Here is an 18,421-nt window from a genome sequence, read left to right as displayed (position 1 = left end):
ATATTTTAATAAATAATTTATATTTATGAAAATAAAATTTATTAATTTATCACTTGAATATAATTTTATCATATTTATTTTAGTATAATAATTATATTTTAACATGATCATGACTATAAAGTAGATAAAATAGGATATAATTTATTTATTTTCATTTTAAACGATAACTTAAAATACATTAAGTTGTTGTTTAATATTTTTACACAGATTTATTAGAATTTTTAAAATATAATATATAAATATATATTATATTTAAAATGAAAATATATTATGATTAAAGTAGTTACAAAGATTTTATATTATTAACTTAAAAAAAATACATGTTAATTTTTATACATGTATTATATAGTTTGATAATGTTAACCCATCTTACCAACATATTAGATTTTATTTTTGGACATAAATATTTTATAATTACAAAAATAAAATAAATAAATATATAAATTTAATACAATTTTATTATATTTAGCTCAATATAATAATTTTATTTTAATATGATTGATTATGATTATATAATAAATAAAACATTATAGATTTTTTTATTTTTAATTTTATATAACTGAATATATTAATGTATAATAATATTTTAAACTAATTTCGAAATTAGCAAAAATATTTAAATATAATTTCGAAAATGAAGATCTTGTAAAAATCTTTTTAAACAGATTTGTTAGAATTTTAAAATAAATATATTTATATTTAAAATGAAAAGATATCAAAAGATATTATGATTAAAATATTTTAAAAATTTTATTTATTATTAGTCTGAACTAAAATATAATATAAATTTCTATGAATAGGTCCATTATGTCCATTTTTAAAAAAATCACACATGAATCAAAGTTGTGACTTCTGTTTTAATATATAAGATACACCAATTAGAAAAATACTCTAATATAGAAATTCATGGGCTAAGGCTTCCTTTTTATACTGGCATCTAAATATTGCTTTTGAATTTTTGAAGTAATTATTTCCAACTCTTTCAGGAAATCATCACAAAGGTTATTTTGATGGTTTTAAGCCGTAGTCGATTTCATTATACATTATGTGGTATTGTCAATGATGGTAAATTTATTCAGAACAAAAGAATCACTTTGAGATAATTTAGACTGAAAGTTATTAAAAAAAATATTTATCGAAAAGACATAAACCCTGAAAAAAGAAATTTACAAATAATTGATTAACATCAAATCATTTTATGTTATTAATATTTTTATTTTATTTTTCATGTTTCTTTATATTTTTAACATTTTAATCAATTTTATTTTGTCGGATAATTTACTTTTTAAATATATATCTTATTGTGAATACATTTGTGACTTTTAAGATAAAAACAATTATTTAATCTTCGTCATATATAAATATTTTAGTTAGGAATATAATTGTTTAATATTAAATATATATATAAATATTTAACATAATTATAAAATTTATATTTAACGACATATATGTGTATATATTCAATGATTAACTAATTATTACTTATTTCATTAAGATATAATTTAAATAATTGTATTATTAAAACTAATAACTCACCTTAAAATTAGAGAAAACTAATAACATATAAGTTGAATATAAAATAAACCTGACTATGATGTTATCATTAGAATTAGTTAATATTTATTATTTATTAGTTAATTATTTTAAATTTTATGATAAATATTAATATAAATTAATTAATATAAAGTTTTAAACAATATTATTATTAAAAAAAATTCAACTTATCCTAAAATTATGGGGATTATGATACATAATCAAAATCACATCTTAAATAATAATATACATAGATAGTTACAAAACTGAAAAGTACTTGATGTCAAAAAAAAAATACAAAACTGAAAAATACTATATATATATTTCTTAAAAATATTACTTGTCTTTTTTTTAACGCTGATTTATTATGATATTACAATTATGAGAAAGATTACATAGACGATTTGACAACCGACAATACTACATGCCTTATAAGGATCTACGCCTAATTGCATCATCTGAGATATCCTACGAAGATCACGCCTGACCGAATTTACTTGCACTATGTTGAAGATCTCTTGTAAGTTTTTTCTCTGTAGCCTGCATAATTGTTTAATGAATCGGTTTTTCCAGGAGTTGAAACATAAACCTAATGGTGTAGAAGCATTAATGAATCCTTAGTCAAACTTGGACTAAGGGGGCTTCCACGTATTACTTGTGTTTAAGAAAAGATTGTTACAAAATATACATAAAAATGGTGACAATAGCTCGAATCCGATTCTAGAAAATCTGAATGATTTCTCTTATTGGAGAATCTAATAATATTATCCAAAGGCTTCCCAACAGTGCACAATCGTCTATGTTTAACATGGGAGAGACGCTTTTTTTTTTTTGCTTTAATCAGGAGACACTTCCACTTTTATATAAATAACAAAAAAACTATGAGATGTTGCAACCAAAACTTCAAATTCCAGTATCAATAGAATCAAAAGTCAATGATAATTACCAACCACGTTAGTAAACCACTAAACCAACCCCCTATATATTAATTGAGAAACATTTAAAAAATTGTAACATTAAGTTTGTACAAATTAGAAAAAATCATGTTTAGGCGATACTTAATTAAGATATCAATTTAGCTTACGTGGTATTTTAATAATCAATTGAAAAAATATTGGTACAAATCCAATTACTAAAGAACATTATATTAATCCAAAATATAAGAACCATGTATTATTTTCTTAAATAAAAACTACGGAATTACCTAATATGATTTACATATATATGACAATTAATGACTATGAATAATAAAGATTTGATAACAATTTTTGGATCCTTATTCATTTTTGTTTAATTTTCTATTATTAAAAAATTTAAACAACCACATTAACCATATAATAAAAAATATATTTTTTCTTATATGTTATATTTTGAATTTTTAAAATGACTTTAAATTACAAAAATGAGGAAATCTTATATGTTATACTTTAAATTTTTTTAAATGACTTTAAATTACAAAAATGAGGAAACCTTATATGTTAGATTTTTTTCTTATATGTTATATTTTGAATTTTTTTGAACGACTTTGAATTAGAAAATGTAAGTTTTCCTTAAACATACGACTAAAATCATTAAAATGACATGTATCAATTCGATGATTGACCTGAAACCTTTCAAAACCATATGGAAGATAAAATGTCAAAATAATTCAAGTGTGCAAACAATACTGTTCAATTTTTTCAAGAATGTATTCGGTGGAAAAAAATAACGTTTTTGTGTCATAATTTGTTTAATGCCCAATTCGATCAACCCATAATATATTAATTATAGTTTAGTTCCATAATTTTTAATAAAAATTGATCTGGTCCATATGAAATAAATTATATAATAACAACAAAAAATATTGTATATGTATAACTGTTTTTGAGCAACCGTATAAATAAAATGATCAAATATATAAAAAAGTTATCGAATAATATATACAAATAAACTCACCATGCACACGGTGCAAGTTTTATCCTAGTTGAGTTATTAATTTACAAAAAATTTACATTTCTAGATTTTTTAATATTTTAGAATATATTTTTATAACATAAAAAGTAATTGATTTTACCGCATATACACTAATTAAAATTTTGAAATTCGATTTCACAAATTTATTATATTATTTGGTGTAGATAAAATATGATTTATAAAATTTAAATGCTATTTAGATATAATTTTACTAAATATAAGCAAAATATATTGAAATGTTAAGAAAATATAGAGATAATTATATTGTGAAATAAAGCAAATAATACAAATATTTACAGATAAGTTTATGATTTCAACGGGACCATATATTTATTTACATAGGATTTTAAAAAAAACTGTCTTATTATTTTATCGATTTGTATCTTATTTTGATTCGGTCTAACTCGGAATCGGAAAAATTTATTGAATTATAGTGTACGGTAATCTATCGAATATTAATTTATAGAGTTTCTGCTGATATGAATGACAAATATAAATCATGTGCATAAATATTAAAAGCAAATTGGCAGCAAGAAGAAAAGCCAGAAAAAAAGCCCAAACAGATAAATTTGGCTTAGTTTTTGTTTTGAGCAAAATAAACTTTGTTTAGTTTCAAGTCATCTTTTCAAACTGGAGTTTTTTACTTCTTAGTAAACTAAACACCAGCTATGAACCTCAAATCATAAAGGGTTTCAAATTTAATATTGTACTCAATAAATATCAAGTCAACACAACATGCTGGTCCTAAAATAGAATCACTTATTCTTGATAGGGGTATGGGTTTTACAACCAACCTAATGGTTGATATGATAAGCCCCTCTTATTTGTTCTGACATTTTCCGAATCTAAAACTCTTCCTGGATGAGATTTGATGGTGCTCTAGAGTGCTGCAATACATTCAATCTCAATCTTGGCGTTTAGTGGCAAAGCTGCGACTTGATATGTCGATCGCGCTGGTGAAGGAGCTGGGAAGTCTGCACCAGACAAAGGAAAAATTGGTTCAAAATACTTCCCACTAACATTAAAACTAGTTATAATGCATTTTTTAAAAGTAAAGTAAGAACACTAATGATTCTTATCAATGAACTCACATTTGGCGTAAATCTCGTTCACTTTCTTGAAGTCACCTAAGTCAGCAAGCCTGTGGAAGAAAACCAAAGAGATCAGTTTCTATTCAAGATTCATCAACTCATACGGATGGATGATTCTGTTGAGTAGGACGTACATGATCGTTGTCTTCACCACGGAGGAGTAATCAACACCACTAGCTTTCAGTATCTCCCCCATGTTCTTGAGTATCTTCGATAGTACCAACAAAAAAATAAAATAATAAAACAATCAGAATTCAGACAGTATCAGGAAAGGTAAACAGAGCAATTTAAACCTTGCTACTGATATACACTAGCAGTTACTCTGAAGACTAAAATATACCAAATGAAACAGTTCAAAAGTAAACAAGCTCATAAGTTCCAGAGGCTTCTTCCAGTGTAGCGAAGGTAAAGATTAAAATAAGGTTAAGTTAGGCACACTAGTTACTTTTCATTCATATTTTCACACTTCAATTTGTCAAACAAAAAACATCTAAGACAACCTAACATCTCCTTTACTCTGGATAGATCACCCAAACACAAAAAAAATTAGTGTAAACAAAAGCAATATTTGTAAAGACAATGATGACAGTTTAGAAGCAACTTCACCTGCTCAGTCTGATCTTCAACGTTGTCCGAAACAAACTTTCCAGTCTAGTAAACACACAAAGAACAAAAAGAGAAGTTAGAACCCATAGTATTGGTTAATTTTCATTTTGCAGGTAAATATAATTCAAAGCCGTGAAACAAAACCTCAGGTATAAGACCAAGAACACCGGAAACGAAAACGAGATTGTTGGCTTTGATGGCCTGAGAGTATGGTCCCAAAGCAGCTGGTGCTTTCTCTGTCGCCACAACTTCCTTCTTCTCTGCATTTTTTTTTTTACAAAATTCAACACTGTCAATAACTCTCATTATCATCCTAAAACACTGAAAAGCTTTAAGACCCAATACTAATAAACAGATGAGTTCAGCAAAATCGATATCAAAATCAAAACTTTCGTTCCGGGCAATCATCAAAATCAAAACTTTAGCAAATGCCACCAAGAATTGGAAACTTTGAAGCCAAATCGGAGAGGAGAGAAGAGAAGAGAGAGAGAGATACCAGAAGCAGAAGCTGAGACACTGAGAGAAGCGAAAGGAGGAGATCTGGAAGACATTCGGAAGAGAGAAACACCAGCGAGGGTAGCGCAGCCTGCACCGGCGGCGAACAAAGGGCTGCGGGTGGAGCGAAGTGCGGCGGAGAGGTCGAGAGTTGGAGAGTTTATGGATCTGAAGACGGACCAAGTCATTTCACTCTCTCTGTCGAGAGGTACGAAAGGGGAGAGAGAGAGAGAGAGAATGGTAGGTGAAGGAGAAAGACTTTAAGCTAATGTCCGAAGCGATGGGGGATTTTAAGCAGATGATACTCGTGCTCCTGGTCGTGTCTCCTCCTTTTGTCTTCCAAAACATTTTTTTACATTTCCGACTTTACCCTTAGTTAGGTACACGTATTACTGAGAAAGTGAGGATAATACAAAAGGCTTTTTTATTAATACAACTGGATAATAATTTTTAAATTATGGAGTTTGGACCCACTAGACCATGAAGCCCATATCAATCCCATGAGCTTATCTATAACATCTTACATGGAATTTTTGTTCATTTGGCATGTTAACTCTGACACGAAACGCATTTGGTATTATAGCGTTGGATAGACCACTAAATTGTCTGATCTTAGTTTAAAAAATTCCCGATTAATATTAAGGAATAGCAGTATCGCATGTTACTAAGGTCCAAGAGAAATGATGTGAGAAATGTTTTAGCATATTTTTACATGGAATTGCTTAGGAAAATACATCTTTAATTATGTAAAAATGTTATGAAAGATGGTCTCTACAAATGGGGCAACTGACTTGCCTAAGGAACCACTCATCTATGCATTTCATATGAAACGTGTGGCCACATCTCTCTAGCTTTCTTCCCACTTGTCCTTCTTCCCAATCCTAGGCACCAATCAATTAATATAAGTACGTATGATGATGGCGTTATGATTACATTTAATACCGTACGTCCTCATTTGTAAATGATTTTGGTTACAATTCATTACCTGTAAGCAAATCGAACAACTCGAAGTTGTTTGATGATCACCTGAACAACTGAAGTAAAACGTGGGGATGTTCTTGATAGAGTTCACCGATAACCCTTTTGGTTCTTGGTCATAGTGGTACATGTCTGATATCTCCAAATAACTTGTGTCCACTCCCATTATCTGCAATAGTTGTTTTGATCTTTTAATCTTGTTTAAAATAATATCAAAAACTCAACTTTCTTGGAAATAAATTGAGATGGTGACACAATGAACGAGTACAAACTATTATATTAGACATGGTCAAGTTTCACAGCCGAAATTAAAACTAAAATGTTAATTAAAACGAGATGAAAATATTAGAAGAATAGAAAATGGACTACTTACTTGCCATTGATATGCTTTGAGCACAGCTGGTCTAACCAATCCCATGATGGCTTTCCCATTCATTATTCTCCTCATTAAAGCACTAACCTGCTCAGATTTTCTTATTATTGTCACCAAACTAGTGTTACCAAAGCATATGATTGATTAGCTTTTAATTGGTTATATATAGAATGACAATAACCTTGGACAAAGACTGATCACCATGTAGCATCAGTCCAAAGAGTTGGACCGCGGTGATAACTCCAACTACAACTCCTAGCAAACCGCCTCGAATAAATCCAATATCTGTGGTGTGACCTTCCGTGGCTCCTGCAATGGCGGCAACCACAACACTAACTGCATCAAAAAGAAAAATAGCGGCAATTAGTGGTCTTATAAAATTGTTAGACATAAGAATGTGGATAAAATCATGCCATGTGATATGTTAAACAATACACTACTAAAAAGGAAAGTGTCCTTTGTAAAAGAATGTATATAATTTAAGATGTAGGGAATCCATAGAGGAGATAACTTATTGAATTCAATTAAGGTAGGCATGAATACATAGTGGGTGTGGCCATATCACACAAAATTTGGACCCCCACCATCTTATGTACACTATGAATTAATAAGCTTATTGTACTGTACATTCTGGTGTTTGTTTGTTTTTCTGTCAACTGAAATCTTATTAAATCAAATTTCAAATAGGTTGGCTTGTCTGCCTCGACAACAAGTCATTTAGGTGAAAACTTTAAAGCGACGGAAATGAAAACAAAAATGCCGACTTTCAGATAGTTTCTGGAAAGAAAAAAAAATTGCTTTTCTATTGAACGCTCTAGAAAGCTTGAGAAGATGAAGATCCATGAACCCTCTCTTTAATAATTAATGCTTTTATCACAGGAGTACTGTTAATATTATTTTTTTACACGTAATCTTATAATGTAGTTTAGTAAAAAAATCTTATAATGTAGTTAAGCAAAAGGATGTAACCTTATAATGTACCTAATGAAATGATTTTTACGTTTCATCTTTATAAGTATGTTAAACTAATGGGCATATATGCCGAAGAACAAAAACAGAACAAACCATAAAATGAAGATAAGCTGAATTAAAATATATCAAATTAAGATAACTTGTAAAATTACCAGACGCAAGAATGAGGATGAATAACCCCAAGAAAGCTATTTTTATCGCTCTAATTAACATGATGCAAACCGTGCTAAGAATACAAAAGGGAACATCGTCTGTGAACTTTAGAAGAATCATCTGAGCAATGCACATGAAGAACTAACTTTTTATTTATTTTTATTTTATGTGAACTAGTTTATGGGGTGAGAGTGGAGTGGATAGTGAGAAGAAGAGCAATTTATAGTGATTAAAAAAGGAAGAAGGAGAAGGATTTGCATTTAAGAAGCTAACCTACCCATACTCATAATCTACATTGCATAGAGCGTATCTATTGGTGCATGCATGAATTCGCCCACAGAGTCTTAAAGTTTAAATAAGAGAATTAAATGGAGAAGTTAATGCAGCTTTTGAAAAATGAATGGGAAGGTATGGGATAAGCTTGGCATGCTCGGGGTGACATATATACAAATACAAATTTGTTTTACAGAAAATAGTGAGTAAAATGCAAAATATTAAACTTATATAATTTGTGTAACTTCGTACATACAAAATTATTGTATATTTTGATTACAAAAAAAAATTATTGTATTTTACAAACGAAGCTTACACACATGACAATGTATGTAATTAACATTTAAAGAATCATAAATTTCATACATGATATATTAGTTGGTTATTGTATATTGTATTTTGCAAACGAAGCTTATACACATGACAATATATGTAATTGTCATTTAAGGAATCAGAAATTTCATACACGATATATTAGTTGGTTTCTATATGTATAGTTACGAATCTGATATGAGAATACATTTAAACTAATATATTTTTTAAATGATATAATAAATGATAATGATATAATGAATAGGGATTAATGGCATACGTTGTATTTTTTCTAGTAAATAAATAGTTGTTTAAAATGTGGTGTGAGAAGGCTTGAGGTGTTGACACATAAACATAATGACAAACTTGTTAATAATACATAAAATTAATGTTGTTTTTAAAAATATTTATCCTTTAATAATAAGGGGATAAATGTGAAAATGAGTTGTTGTTTTTTAATTTGCCAAATCAGATCAAGGGTCCTCCTTTAAAAAAATCATTGTTAAATTCTTACAGTGCTGTTGCATGTATAAAAGAAAAAATAAAGTTTTTTACCAATGGGTTTTGAAATTGGCATTAGTCAATCTTATTATACTAATTTTTATTTTATTTTTCAAATGTAATGTAACAACAGTAAAAATTGTAAAAGAACATATATATATATCTCCAAAACATTTTGAATATTGATACTCTTATGAATATAAGTTTATTTTTATGACATTGCATGTATCTAAAACCAACTAAAAATCTTATACACACCAAGTTAAAGATGTAACCCACTGCGTACTATACAAGTACAAAACAATAAGAGGTTTAGAACGGTAAGCAAAATATGCCAAATCCAAACATCAGTTTTATTTTTCTTTCATCTACTGAAAGCTCAACGTACATGTCAGAATGCCACAAAAATTTCTCAGACACAATATCTAACAAAAAATATATTCAGAACTTTTGTCTTAATCTAACCAGCGATGGAACAATTCACAGCAAAACTAATTAATAATTCCACCACTTGTTTTCAAATCATGTTTCTCATAATACATTCTGATTTTTATATGGGTTTGCTTAGTAACTAGTAGAGTAAAAGGGATGAATTAATTCGGAGTAAATGAAAGGAAAAGTGTAGAATAAACAAAATAATAATAAAAAAAAAGTGGAAACAAGCTAAACAAAAATCGAACTGAAAATTTACAAATATTTTGGAGGTCTAAAATTCTTCTGTCCAAAAAGACTAAAACCAAAAAATTGACCCGAATAGATCCGATCTGATAAAAACGATTAATACCCGACTTAAAAACATAAATATCTAAAATTATATGATTTGTGTGTTCAACTTTCTAGATTTTATTTTATGATTTAATTGAAATGTATTTTTGCTAACAATTTTTGTTATCATTTTTAGCATTTTGAAGTAATATAAAGCTTTAAATTTAAAATTTAAGTTTTTTAATTTTTTTTTTGTAATTATTAATAGTTTATTTTAAGTTATTGTAAAATTTTAGATATATATGACATGTTTTGATTAAATTTGATGGGTTTAAAAATAATTTTTGTAATTATTAATAGTTTATTTTAAGTTATTGTAAAATTTTAGATATATATGACATGTTTTGATTAAATTTGATGGGTTTTTGAGTATTTCGTGTCCTTTTCACATCATAAATATTCGAATCCGACCCAGACTCGATATGTAACCAAAATTACAGATATTTTATAGGTATTTTAATTATCGATCCAAATCGATCCGAATTCAAAAAGAACCGATCCGAATCCGAATCCGAACCAACAATTCACAAGTAACTATTGGGTCCAAATGTCTAGGATCCGAAAGATCCAAATCCAAAAGGAACATGTCCGAACCAGACCCGAATATCCGAACGCAGAACGCCCATGCCTAGTTATTAGTTTTACTCTTCTAAAACTGAGAGTGTGGCTGGCAATTTTTAGAGTAAATGAAAAAAAGAAATAAGAAGAAAATGGGAAAAAAAAAATAAAAAAGTGAGAAAATGAGGAAAAGCAAAAAAAGAGTTACACCCACTAAAACCTAGCGCAACAATGTGAGTAAGAATTCTTTTGTCTGAATAGTAATTAGAGTAAATATAAAAAAAGGCAAATTTACCTGATTGGCTACTTCATAAAGTAACTCAGAGTAATAATTTTCCACCGATAAAAGTTCTGCTAAACATACCATTCAATCAAAGCCTGAAAGAGAAAAGGGTGACTCGTTTTTTTTGGTCTAAAAGTGTGACTCATTTGTCCCTAAAAATAATTAAATTTTGTTTTATTTAGAGTATGACTAAAAAATAAGTTATACCCACTAAAACGTGAGTAAGATTTTTTTTTGTTTGAATAGTAATTAGAATAATTGTAGAAAAATGCAACTTGAACTAAACATACCATTCAATCAAAACCCTAATTGGTAAAACTTCAGCTGAAACCGGCGTAAATGTTTTTTCATCCGTAACATTATCGTTATTTGTGTTATTCAGTCACACCCATAATCTTTTTTGTTGCCTTCTTGGAACTTTGGGCTAGAGCTAGAGACAACATGAACCTGATTAACCGCATTTTTGGAATCGAGCTCTCACGTTAAAAGTTAGAGTGGCTAATATCTATACTACCCTTAATGAATTTTCTATATATACTATTTCTTATATAATTAATTTATTGATCTATATGTCACGTTTGATGTATGTCTCCTTTTCATTATATGATTTGGTTTATTTCAACATAATTTGTTTCTATCTTTAATTCGTCATTATTATCCCTATTATCATTGGATTTATCTTTCTAAATAAAACAAACTATTTAACCTATAATGTGTATATATATGTAAGTTAATCCACACGTCCGTAAAAGCTTCAAAATCAAACTTCTAATATCTTAATAACATGTCTCATCTACGAAGGAAGCCAGCTACTTTAGTCTTTATTGATGATATTAAACCAGGGAACAATAGTTACAAATTAAAAGTGCAGGTTATGAAATTGTGGAAGCTATGGAGATCAAAAAAAGTTGTCTCCATTGAGATGGTTCTTGTGGACGCAACTGTGAGTAAACTACAATATTATTTTTGATGATTTCTATTTTTAGTTAATGTAAGATTATCTAACTTTTTCAATTGTAGGGAACAAGGATACATGCATCCATTGATGAGGATTTGATACAAATATATGAAGGAAAAGTGTTTGAGGGTGATGCTTTTTTTATAAGCAATTTTACACTTGTGAATTATGCAACAGAGTATAGGACAAATCCTTTTCCGTACAAGTTGACGTTTTATCGAACGACAAACATTACTCCTTGTGATGATTTTCCTTCTTACTTGCCAAACAAGTATCTGAAGAATTTTTCAGAGATTCATTCTGGGATCTTCAAGAATGATGTTTTGATTGGTTAGTAACTTTTTATTAGTATATGTGTATATTTAACAAAGATGCTTAGTTAAATTTCTTTGAGTAATTAAATTTATTTGCAGAACTAATTTTTTTTTTTAATTTATACATCTTTTCTGGTTAAGATGTTGTTGGTCAGATTGTTCATGTTGGTGCTCTCACTGAAATTTATGCTAAAGGGAAACAAACTAACAAACTCAATGTTATTCTTCGGGATGAAACGTAAGTGCCTTGAATTCATATTTTCATTTTTATTAATGTCTTCATTCTATTAATTGATTTGGTCCGTTTGTCTCTTTTGCAGTGCTTCAAATTTGACTTGCACTCTTTGGGGTGATTATGGGAAACAGGTTATAGACTATGTTGAAGAAAATAACAACTCAATTGTTGTTTGTGTTGTGCGTTTTGCATGTGTGACCGAGTACAAAGGTATCTTTTAATATTTTCCCCCCAATAATTATTCTCCTAAAATACTTACTCAGACCTATACAATTATTTTGCTATACTTTGAAAATTATTTTTCTTTTTTTTTCTTATTAAAGGAGTTCACGGTATTTCGAATGTGTTTAATGCAACACAGTTGATATTCGATCCTCCTGGTCCTCATTTTGATGATTTTCGATCAAAGTAAGTTTCTACACAAATATATATATATATATATATATATATATATATATATATATAAAATATAAAAGTGTTTTATTACCATGTTTAACAAAAAAAAATTGTTCTCAGGTTGCCAAAAGATGACATTATTCTCTCACGAGATGATGGATTATCTGGATCTACTGTTTCTTGGCATGATGAGTTATTTACTAAAAACCCTAGGAAGACATTAAGAGAGATATTAAGAACTTCCGAGGTACTTAAATGTTTAATAATATGCTATGGTTCTAAAATATGATTTTTAATTGAAGAGGGATATATTGTTTTTGCATGGCTTTAGACTTTGTAGCTGAAGTGTGTGTGTGTATATATATATTTGTTTATAGATTGGAAAGTATGTCACCACTGCAACTGTTAAGTCGGTGGAAACTAATCCAAGATGGTATTATGTCGTGTGTGCTGTTTGCGAAAAGACCGTTCATCCAATTGAAGAAAACCCTGGTGATGAAGAGGGCCCAGTCATGTTTGATTGTCTACAATGTAATCGGAATGTAACTGAAGTTCTAGCCAAGTAAATTTACTCATCTTCATTTTAAGTTTAATTTTATAATTATATTCTTCACTTTATATATTTTATATTTTATTGTATTCATCATTGAATGTTTTCATTTAGGTTTAAGCTGGTGCTATTGGTTACTGATGATTCCACTGAAGAAGCTAAGTTTCTTATTTTCGACAATATAGCTTATCCTAATTTTCTTAATAAGACAGCAGATGAATTAGCTGAGGAAGTGGCTGAGGTATAATGATTGTGTTATTGTCTTTTTTAATATATATATATATATATATACTGATAACAAAATTCAACATAGATTCTGATTATTTTTTAAAATCTAAGGATGATGACTCTGTTTTGCCAAGAACTCTGAACGATCTAATAGGCAAAACATTGCTTTTCAAGATGGGTGTTACGTCCAAAAATTTGAAGAGTAGGAAGTCAACTTTTATAGTTGACATAGTCACAGATGATGAAGTGATCATTGAACAGTTTTTGACTCAGAACTTATCAAAGGTATATTCAAATTCTTATTATAAGTCTGTTTATTGCTTTACTCTAATTATTTAAGAACTTTGATTTACAGGATGCTACTATTTCATATGCTGATGATGCTTCGCAGTGTTCCATTATGAAAAATGGAAATAATAAAAGGCTGGGTGTCATGGACGATGGTGTTGTAAACAAACGAAGGCATTAGATAGGGATGGGGCTTACTATAATTGGTTTTGTTTTAACTTATTTCCTTTAAAACGTGTTGGATATTTTTTTTTTTTGGATATTTTAATAGATCAATAATTATTTTATTTATATTAGTGTTACATTGGTGTTCTGGCTAAATGAGATGCATGCATTTTAACGTTGGTGTCGAGTTAACATTGATTATATACTGTTTGTTTATATTAGATGCATGCATTTTAATGCGGGCAGTTTATTTAACAGTTTCATATATCGGAAGATGCAGTATTAATACTGTTTATACTACTAGGGATTAACCCGGGCTACGCCCGGGATTTTTACTTTCTTTTAATTTAAGTTGTTAAATTATTTATATTTAGGCTATGAAATATATTTATATAAATGTTAAGAATGCATGCCATACTTTAAATTTATTTTTAAATTTTAACACGTTAAATTAACATATTTTTTACTATTTAAATAATTTTTTGTAATTTTGTTGGCTATCTAGTTATCATATTTAGCAAAAATATCTGTTGAGTGTTGAAATAAATGTTTTAGATATTTAATTAAACTCCAGAGTATTTTCGGATCGACCACATGCTCAACAATCGATCGATCCGTAAAAAGATGGTTGATCTCCTTGGCCAGGTAAGTATAATTTTAGCAAAATATCTTTGATTTTCAAATATTAAGTATATAACTATTCTTTGAATATTTTTTTTTTGAATTGTATTTTTTGATTAAAATATTGTATTATAATGTTTATGTAAAAATGTGATGTTTGAATTGTGATGTTCGTATACTTAACCTAGATGATATTGATGTTTAACATTATTGTTTTCTAGAAATAGAAAATAATGATATATCAAAACGTATCTAATACTTGTTAAATGATAGTATAATGTAAATTACATCCATTATTTGAAAATAACCATTTGTTGTTTTTATTTATTTATTTTAATCAGAAATTATTTTTATTTAAAAACATTATTCATATATAATATAATAGTTTAAGTTTGGAAGATTAATCTATATATATAAATTATTTATATTTTTAAAAAAAAATTAAGATATTATATATAGAGTAACTGGATAAAAGCTGAATTTCTTATCTTGAAAATCAAATATTTATATTTTTGTCTTCTTGTTATACTTACCAATCTATCATTGATATTTATAACTCAGTATGTTTTAAAAAAAAACTTAGTTTTAAGTAATGAACAAATTTAATAAATTAAATTCATCACCTATAATGTTCTGTAAACTATATTTGAAAACTCTCTAAAATTATATTTTAAGCATAATATTACTATTATTTAATTTAAGTTATTTTAAGCATAATATATGTTAAACCAACTTAAATTATATTTACAATAGGATCATCCTAAACCGGTTAATAAACCAAAAATAATACTAAACCAACATGAACCAATACTTGATTCGGCGAGGAAGGAAGTGTTTCGGGATAAACGCTTGAATGGTTATTAACTGTAATGGTTTGATCATGAAAGAGTTAGTATGAATATTAACAATAAAATTATGGATTAGATTAATTTAAATTTATAAGAATACTTTTGTGTCTATGAAAAGCAATTCAATTCCCATTAATAAGTTTGGCTTTTGGAAGTTGCGGGTTTTCCAACAATGAATCCACCTAACAAAAAGTTCGTTGTTATAAAAAATCTCCTTCAAGGTCATTAAAGGTTTTTGGGACGGCAAGAATTGATGGTGAAACCATTTTTTTGCTCGAGTGCTTTGAAGTTTTCCTTGATTGTGTGAGGTTGATGTTGATGGGATAATCAGTTTTATAGGAACTTTCTTGATGTAAAACTATACATTTTTTTTGTTTAATGTGATATTTCCATTTTTATATAATTTACTACCATTTTAAGATAGATGTACATTTTAAGATAGATGTTTAAATCTTAATGTACTTTTTTTCAGTTTTTAAAATGTTTATTTCCATTTCTTATATTTTTACTTACGTAATATCTATATTTTATATTTTAAAATAGATATTTAAATCTTAATGTACTTTTTCCATTTTTTTAATTGTGTATTTACTTATATTATATATTTTACATTTTAAGATAGATGTTTAATGTTTCATGAACTTTTTCCATTTTCTTAAAAAATTGTGTATTTACTTATTATTATATATATAATTCATATATTATATATTTACATTATTTACTTATTATTTATTTTCCTGTATATGTATTTCTATTTCCTGTACTTTTTATTTACTTAATATCTCTATTTTACATTTTAAGATATATGTTTAAATGTTAATTTACGTTTTCCATTTTTTTTTAAATTGTATATTTCTATTTGTTATACTTTCTATTTACGTAATATCTATATTTTAAATTTTAAGATATATTTTTAAATCTTAATGTAATTTTCCATTTTTTAAATTGGGTATTTACCTATATTATATATTTACTTATTAATTATTTTTATTTATATTGTGTATTTCTATTTCTTACACTTTCTATTTACTAATAATTTTATATTTTAATATAGATTTACATTTTAAGATAGATGTTTAAATACTAACGTACTTTTTCCATTTTCTTAAATTGTGTATTTCCTTTTATTATACTTTCTATTTGCGTAATATCTATATTTTACATTTTAAGATAGATGTTTAAATCTTAATATATTTTTTCCATTGTTTTTAAGTTGTGTATTTCTTTTTCTTATACTTTCTATTTACTTAATATCTATATTTTACATTTTTAAGATAGGTGTTTAATATTTAATGTATTCTTTCCATTTTTTTAAAATTGTGCATTTACTTATTATTGTATATATAATTCGTATATTTATATATTTATAATATATACTTATTATTTATTTTTCTATATATTGAGTATTTCTCTTTCTTATACTTTATATTTAGTTAATATCTATATTTTATATTTTAAGATAGATGTTTAAGTTTTAATGTATTTTTCCATTTTTAATGTACAACGACAATGTTTAATAGAAGAATTTGGACAAATAGTCAAATAGTTATATTTATGTTTTTTTTTATTTTTTTATAAAATGGTAATGTTACATTATGGAGATAAACCGTTTTTTAGTGAAAAATAATAATCTTACATATGCTTAATGTAGATTTCCATTTTTTTATGTTGTATGTTTACATATTATTGTTATTTTTAAATGTAAAATGGTAATCTTACATATGTTTAGTGTAGTATTTCCATTTTTTATGTTGTATGTTTACATATTATTTATCATTTTCAAAATTATATATAATTTTTTTTACAAAATAGTAATGTTACATTATGGAGATAAGCCGTCTTTTTTTTAGTGAAAAATTGTAATCTTACATATGGTTAATGTAGTTTTTTCATTTTTTATGTTGTATGTTTGCATATTATTTTTTAAAATAAAAATGTAAAATGGTAATTTTACAATATAAAAATGTAAAATGTAAAATAGTTATATTTATGTTTTTTTTTCTTTTTTTTTATAAAATGGTAATGTTATATTATGGAGATAAACCGTTTTTTTAGTGAAAAATAGTAATCTTACATATGTTTAATGTAGATTTCCATTTTTTTATGTTGTATGTTTACATATTATTGTTATTTTTAAATGTAAAATGGTAATCTTACATATGTTTAGTGTAGTATTTCCATTTTTTATGTTATATGTTTACATATTATTTATCATTTTCAAAATTATATATAATGTTTTTTTACAAAATGGTAATGTTACATTATGGAGATAAGCCGTCTTTTTTTTAGTGAAAAATTGTAATCTTACATATGGTTAATGTAGTTTTTCCATTTTTTATGTTATATGTTTGCATATTATTTTTAAAAATAAAAATGTAAAATGGTAATCTTACATATGTTTAATGTAGTATTTCTATTTTTTATGTTGTATGTTTACATATATTTATTATTTTCGAAATTATATATAATGTTTTTTGTTTTTTTATAAAACGGTAATGTTACATTATGGAGATAAGCCGTTTTTTTTAAGTGAAAAATGGTAATCTTACATATGTTTAATGTAATTTTTCCATTTTTTATGTTGTATGTTTAGATATTATTTATAATTTTTGAAAATTAGTAAAACTATATTTTATGCCACATGTCATTTTTCGGAAGTAGTTTTTTTTTGCTAATGTGGACGCTCTATGGAGCCTCAAAAGGTCCCTTTTATTAGTATATATAATGTTTTTTTACAAAATAGTAATGTTACATTATGGAGATAAGCTGTCTTTTTTTTAGTGAAAAATTGTAATCTTACATATGGTTAATGTAGTTTTTCCATTTTTTATGTTGTATGTTTGCATATTATTTTTAAAAATAAAAATGTAAAATGGTAATTTTACATATGTTTAATGTAGTATTTCTATTTTTTATGTTGCATGTTTACATATATTTATTATTTTCGAAATTATATATAATGTTTTTTGTTT

General features: G+C 26.6%; 3 protein-coding genes across 4 annotated transcripts; 1 reads left to right on the top strand and 2 right to left on the bottom strand.

Annotated features, from left to right (window-relative positions):
- Positions 1-4,155: 4,155 nt before the first annotated feature.
- LOC103869329 (reactive Intermediate Deaminase A, chloroplastic) lies at positions 4,156-5,980 on the bottom strand. The gene is made up of 6 exons (XM_009147390.3): positions 5,680-5,980; positions 5,328-5,443; positions 5,184-5,228; positions 4,712-4,785; positions 4,578-4,627; positions 4,156-4,460 (listed from the first exon to the last, which is right to left on the bottom strand). The coding sequence occupies exons 1-6, from the start codon at positions 5,864-5,866 to the stop codon at positions 4,366-4,368; spliced, it is 567 nt and encodes a 188-aa protein (XP_009145638.1). The 5' UTR covers positions 5,867-5,980; the 3' UTR covers positions 4,156-4,365.
- Positions 5,981-6,316: 336 nt separating this feature from the next.
- LOC103869328 (NEP1-interacting protein-like 2) lies at positions 6,317-8,371 on the bottom strand. The gene is made up of 5 exons (XM_009147388.3): positions 8,154-8,371; positions 7,211-7,365; positions 7,030-7,116; positions 6,664-6,825; positions 6,317-6,559 (listed from the first exon to the last, which is right to left on the bottom strand). The coding sequence occupies exons 1-5, from the start codon at positions 8,287-8,289 to the stop codon at positions 6,434-6,436; spliced, it is 666 nt and encodes a 221-aa protein (XP_009145636.1). The 5' UTR covers positions 8,290-8,371; the 3' UTR covers positions 6,317-6,433.
- Positions 8,372-11,021: 2,650 nt separating this feature from the next.
- LOC103869327 lies at positions 11,022-14,448 on the top strand. 2 transcript variants are annotated; one of them, XR_004458295.1, is made up of 9 exons: positions 11,022-11,789; positions 11,867-12,134; positions 12,260-12,356; positions 12,439-12,563; positions 12,677-12,761; positions 12,870-12,996; positions 13,127-13,311; positions 13,414-13,812; positions 13,883-14,448. XR_004458295.1 is itself a non-coding variant. In XM_033291923.1 (8 exons), exons 1-8 carry the CDS (start codon positions 11,631-11,633, stop codon positions 13,544-13,546), a joined length of 1,179 nt encoding a protein of 392 aa, XP_033147814.1. In that variant the 5' UTR covers positions 11,022-11,630; the 3' UTR covers positions 13,547-14,446. The 2 variants fall into 2 exon arrangements, 1 of the variants encoding a protein (XP_033147814.1); XM_033291923.1 differs by having other exon boundaries at positions 13,414-14,446.
- The last annotated feature ends 3,973 nt before the right edge of the window (positions 14,449-18,421 follow it).

The sequence above is a fragment of the Brassica rapa genome, chromosome A05 (assembly GCF_000309985.2).
Source record: "Brassica rapa cultivar Chiifu-401-42 chromosome A05, CAAS_Brap_v3.01, whole genome shotgun sequence".
Taxonomy (NCBI): Eukaryota; Viridiplantae; Streptophyta; class Magnoliopsida; order Brassicales; family Brassicaceae; genus Brassica; species Brassica rapa.
The sequence above is the reverse complement of the archived record's forward strand: the minus strand, read 5'-3'. Positions and strand labels throughout refer to the sequence as shown.

Excerpts from the sequence above, each read along its gene's own strand:
- LOC103869329 (XM_009147390.3), bottom strand. The coding sequence starts at position 5,866 with ATGACTTGGTCCGTCTTCAGATCCATAAACTCTCCAACTCTCGACCTC. Across the intron at positions 5,229-5,327 it reads TTCTTGGTCTTATACCTGAG|ACTGGAAAGTTTGTTTCGGA; the intron begins GTTTTGTTTCAC and ends TGTGTTTACTAG. Across the intron at positions 4,628-4,711 it reads GTGGTGAAGACAACGATCAT|GCTTGCTGACTTAGGTGACT; the intron begins GTACGTCCTACT and ends TTTCTTCCACAG.
- LOC103869327 (XM_033291923.1), top strand. The coding sequence starts at position 11,631 with ATGTCTCATCTACGAAGGAAGCCAGCTACTTTAGTCTTTATTGATGAT. Across the intron at positions 12,762-12,869 it reads TTTGATGATTTTCGATCAAA|GTTGCCAAAAGATGACATTA; the intron begins GTAAGTTTCTAC and ends AATTGTTCTCAG. Across the intron at positions 13,312-13,413 it reads GTAACTGAAGTTCTAGCCAA|GTTTAAGCTGGTGCTATTGG; the intron begins GTAAATTTACTC and ends GTTTTCATTTAG.
- LOC103869328 (XM_009147388.3), bottom strand. The coding sequence starts at position 8,289 with ATGTGCATTGCTCAGATGATTCTTCTAAAGTTCACAGACGATGTTCCC. Across the intron at positions 7,117-7,210 it reads GTGATCAGTCTTTGTCCAAG|GTTAGTGCTTTAATGAGGAG; the intron begins GTTATTGTCATT and ends AAATCTGAGCAG. Across the intron at positions 6,560-6,663 it reads GTTGTTCGATTTGCTTACAG|GATTGGGAAGAAGGACAAGT; the intron begins GTAATGAATTGT and ends ATTGGTGCCTAG.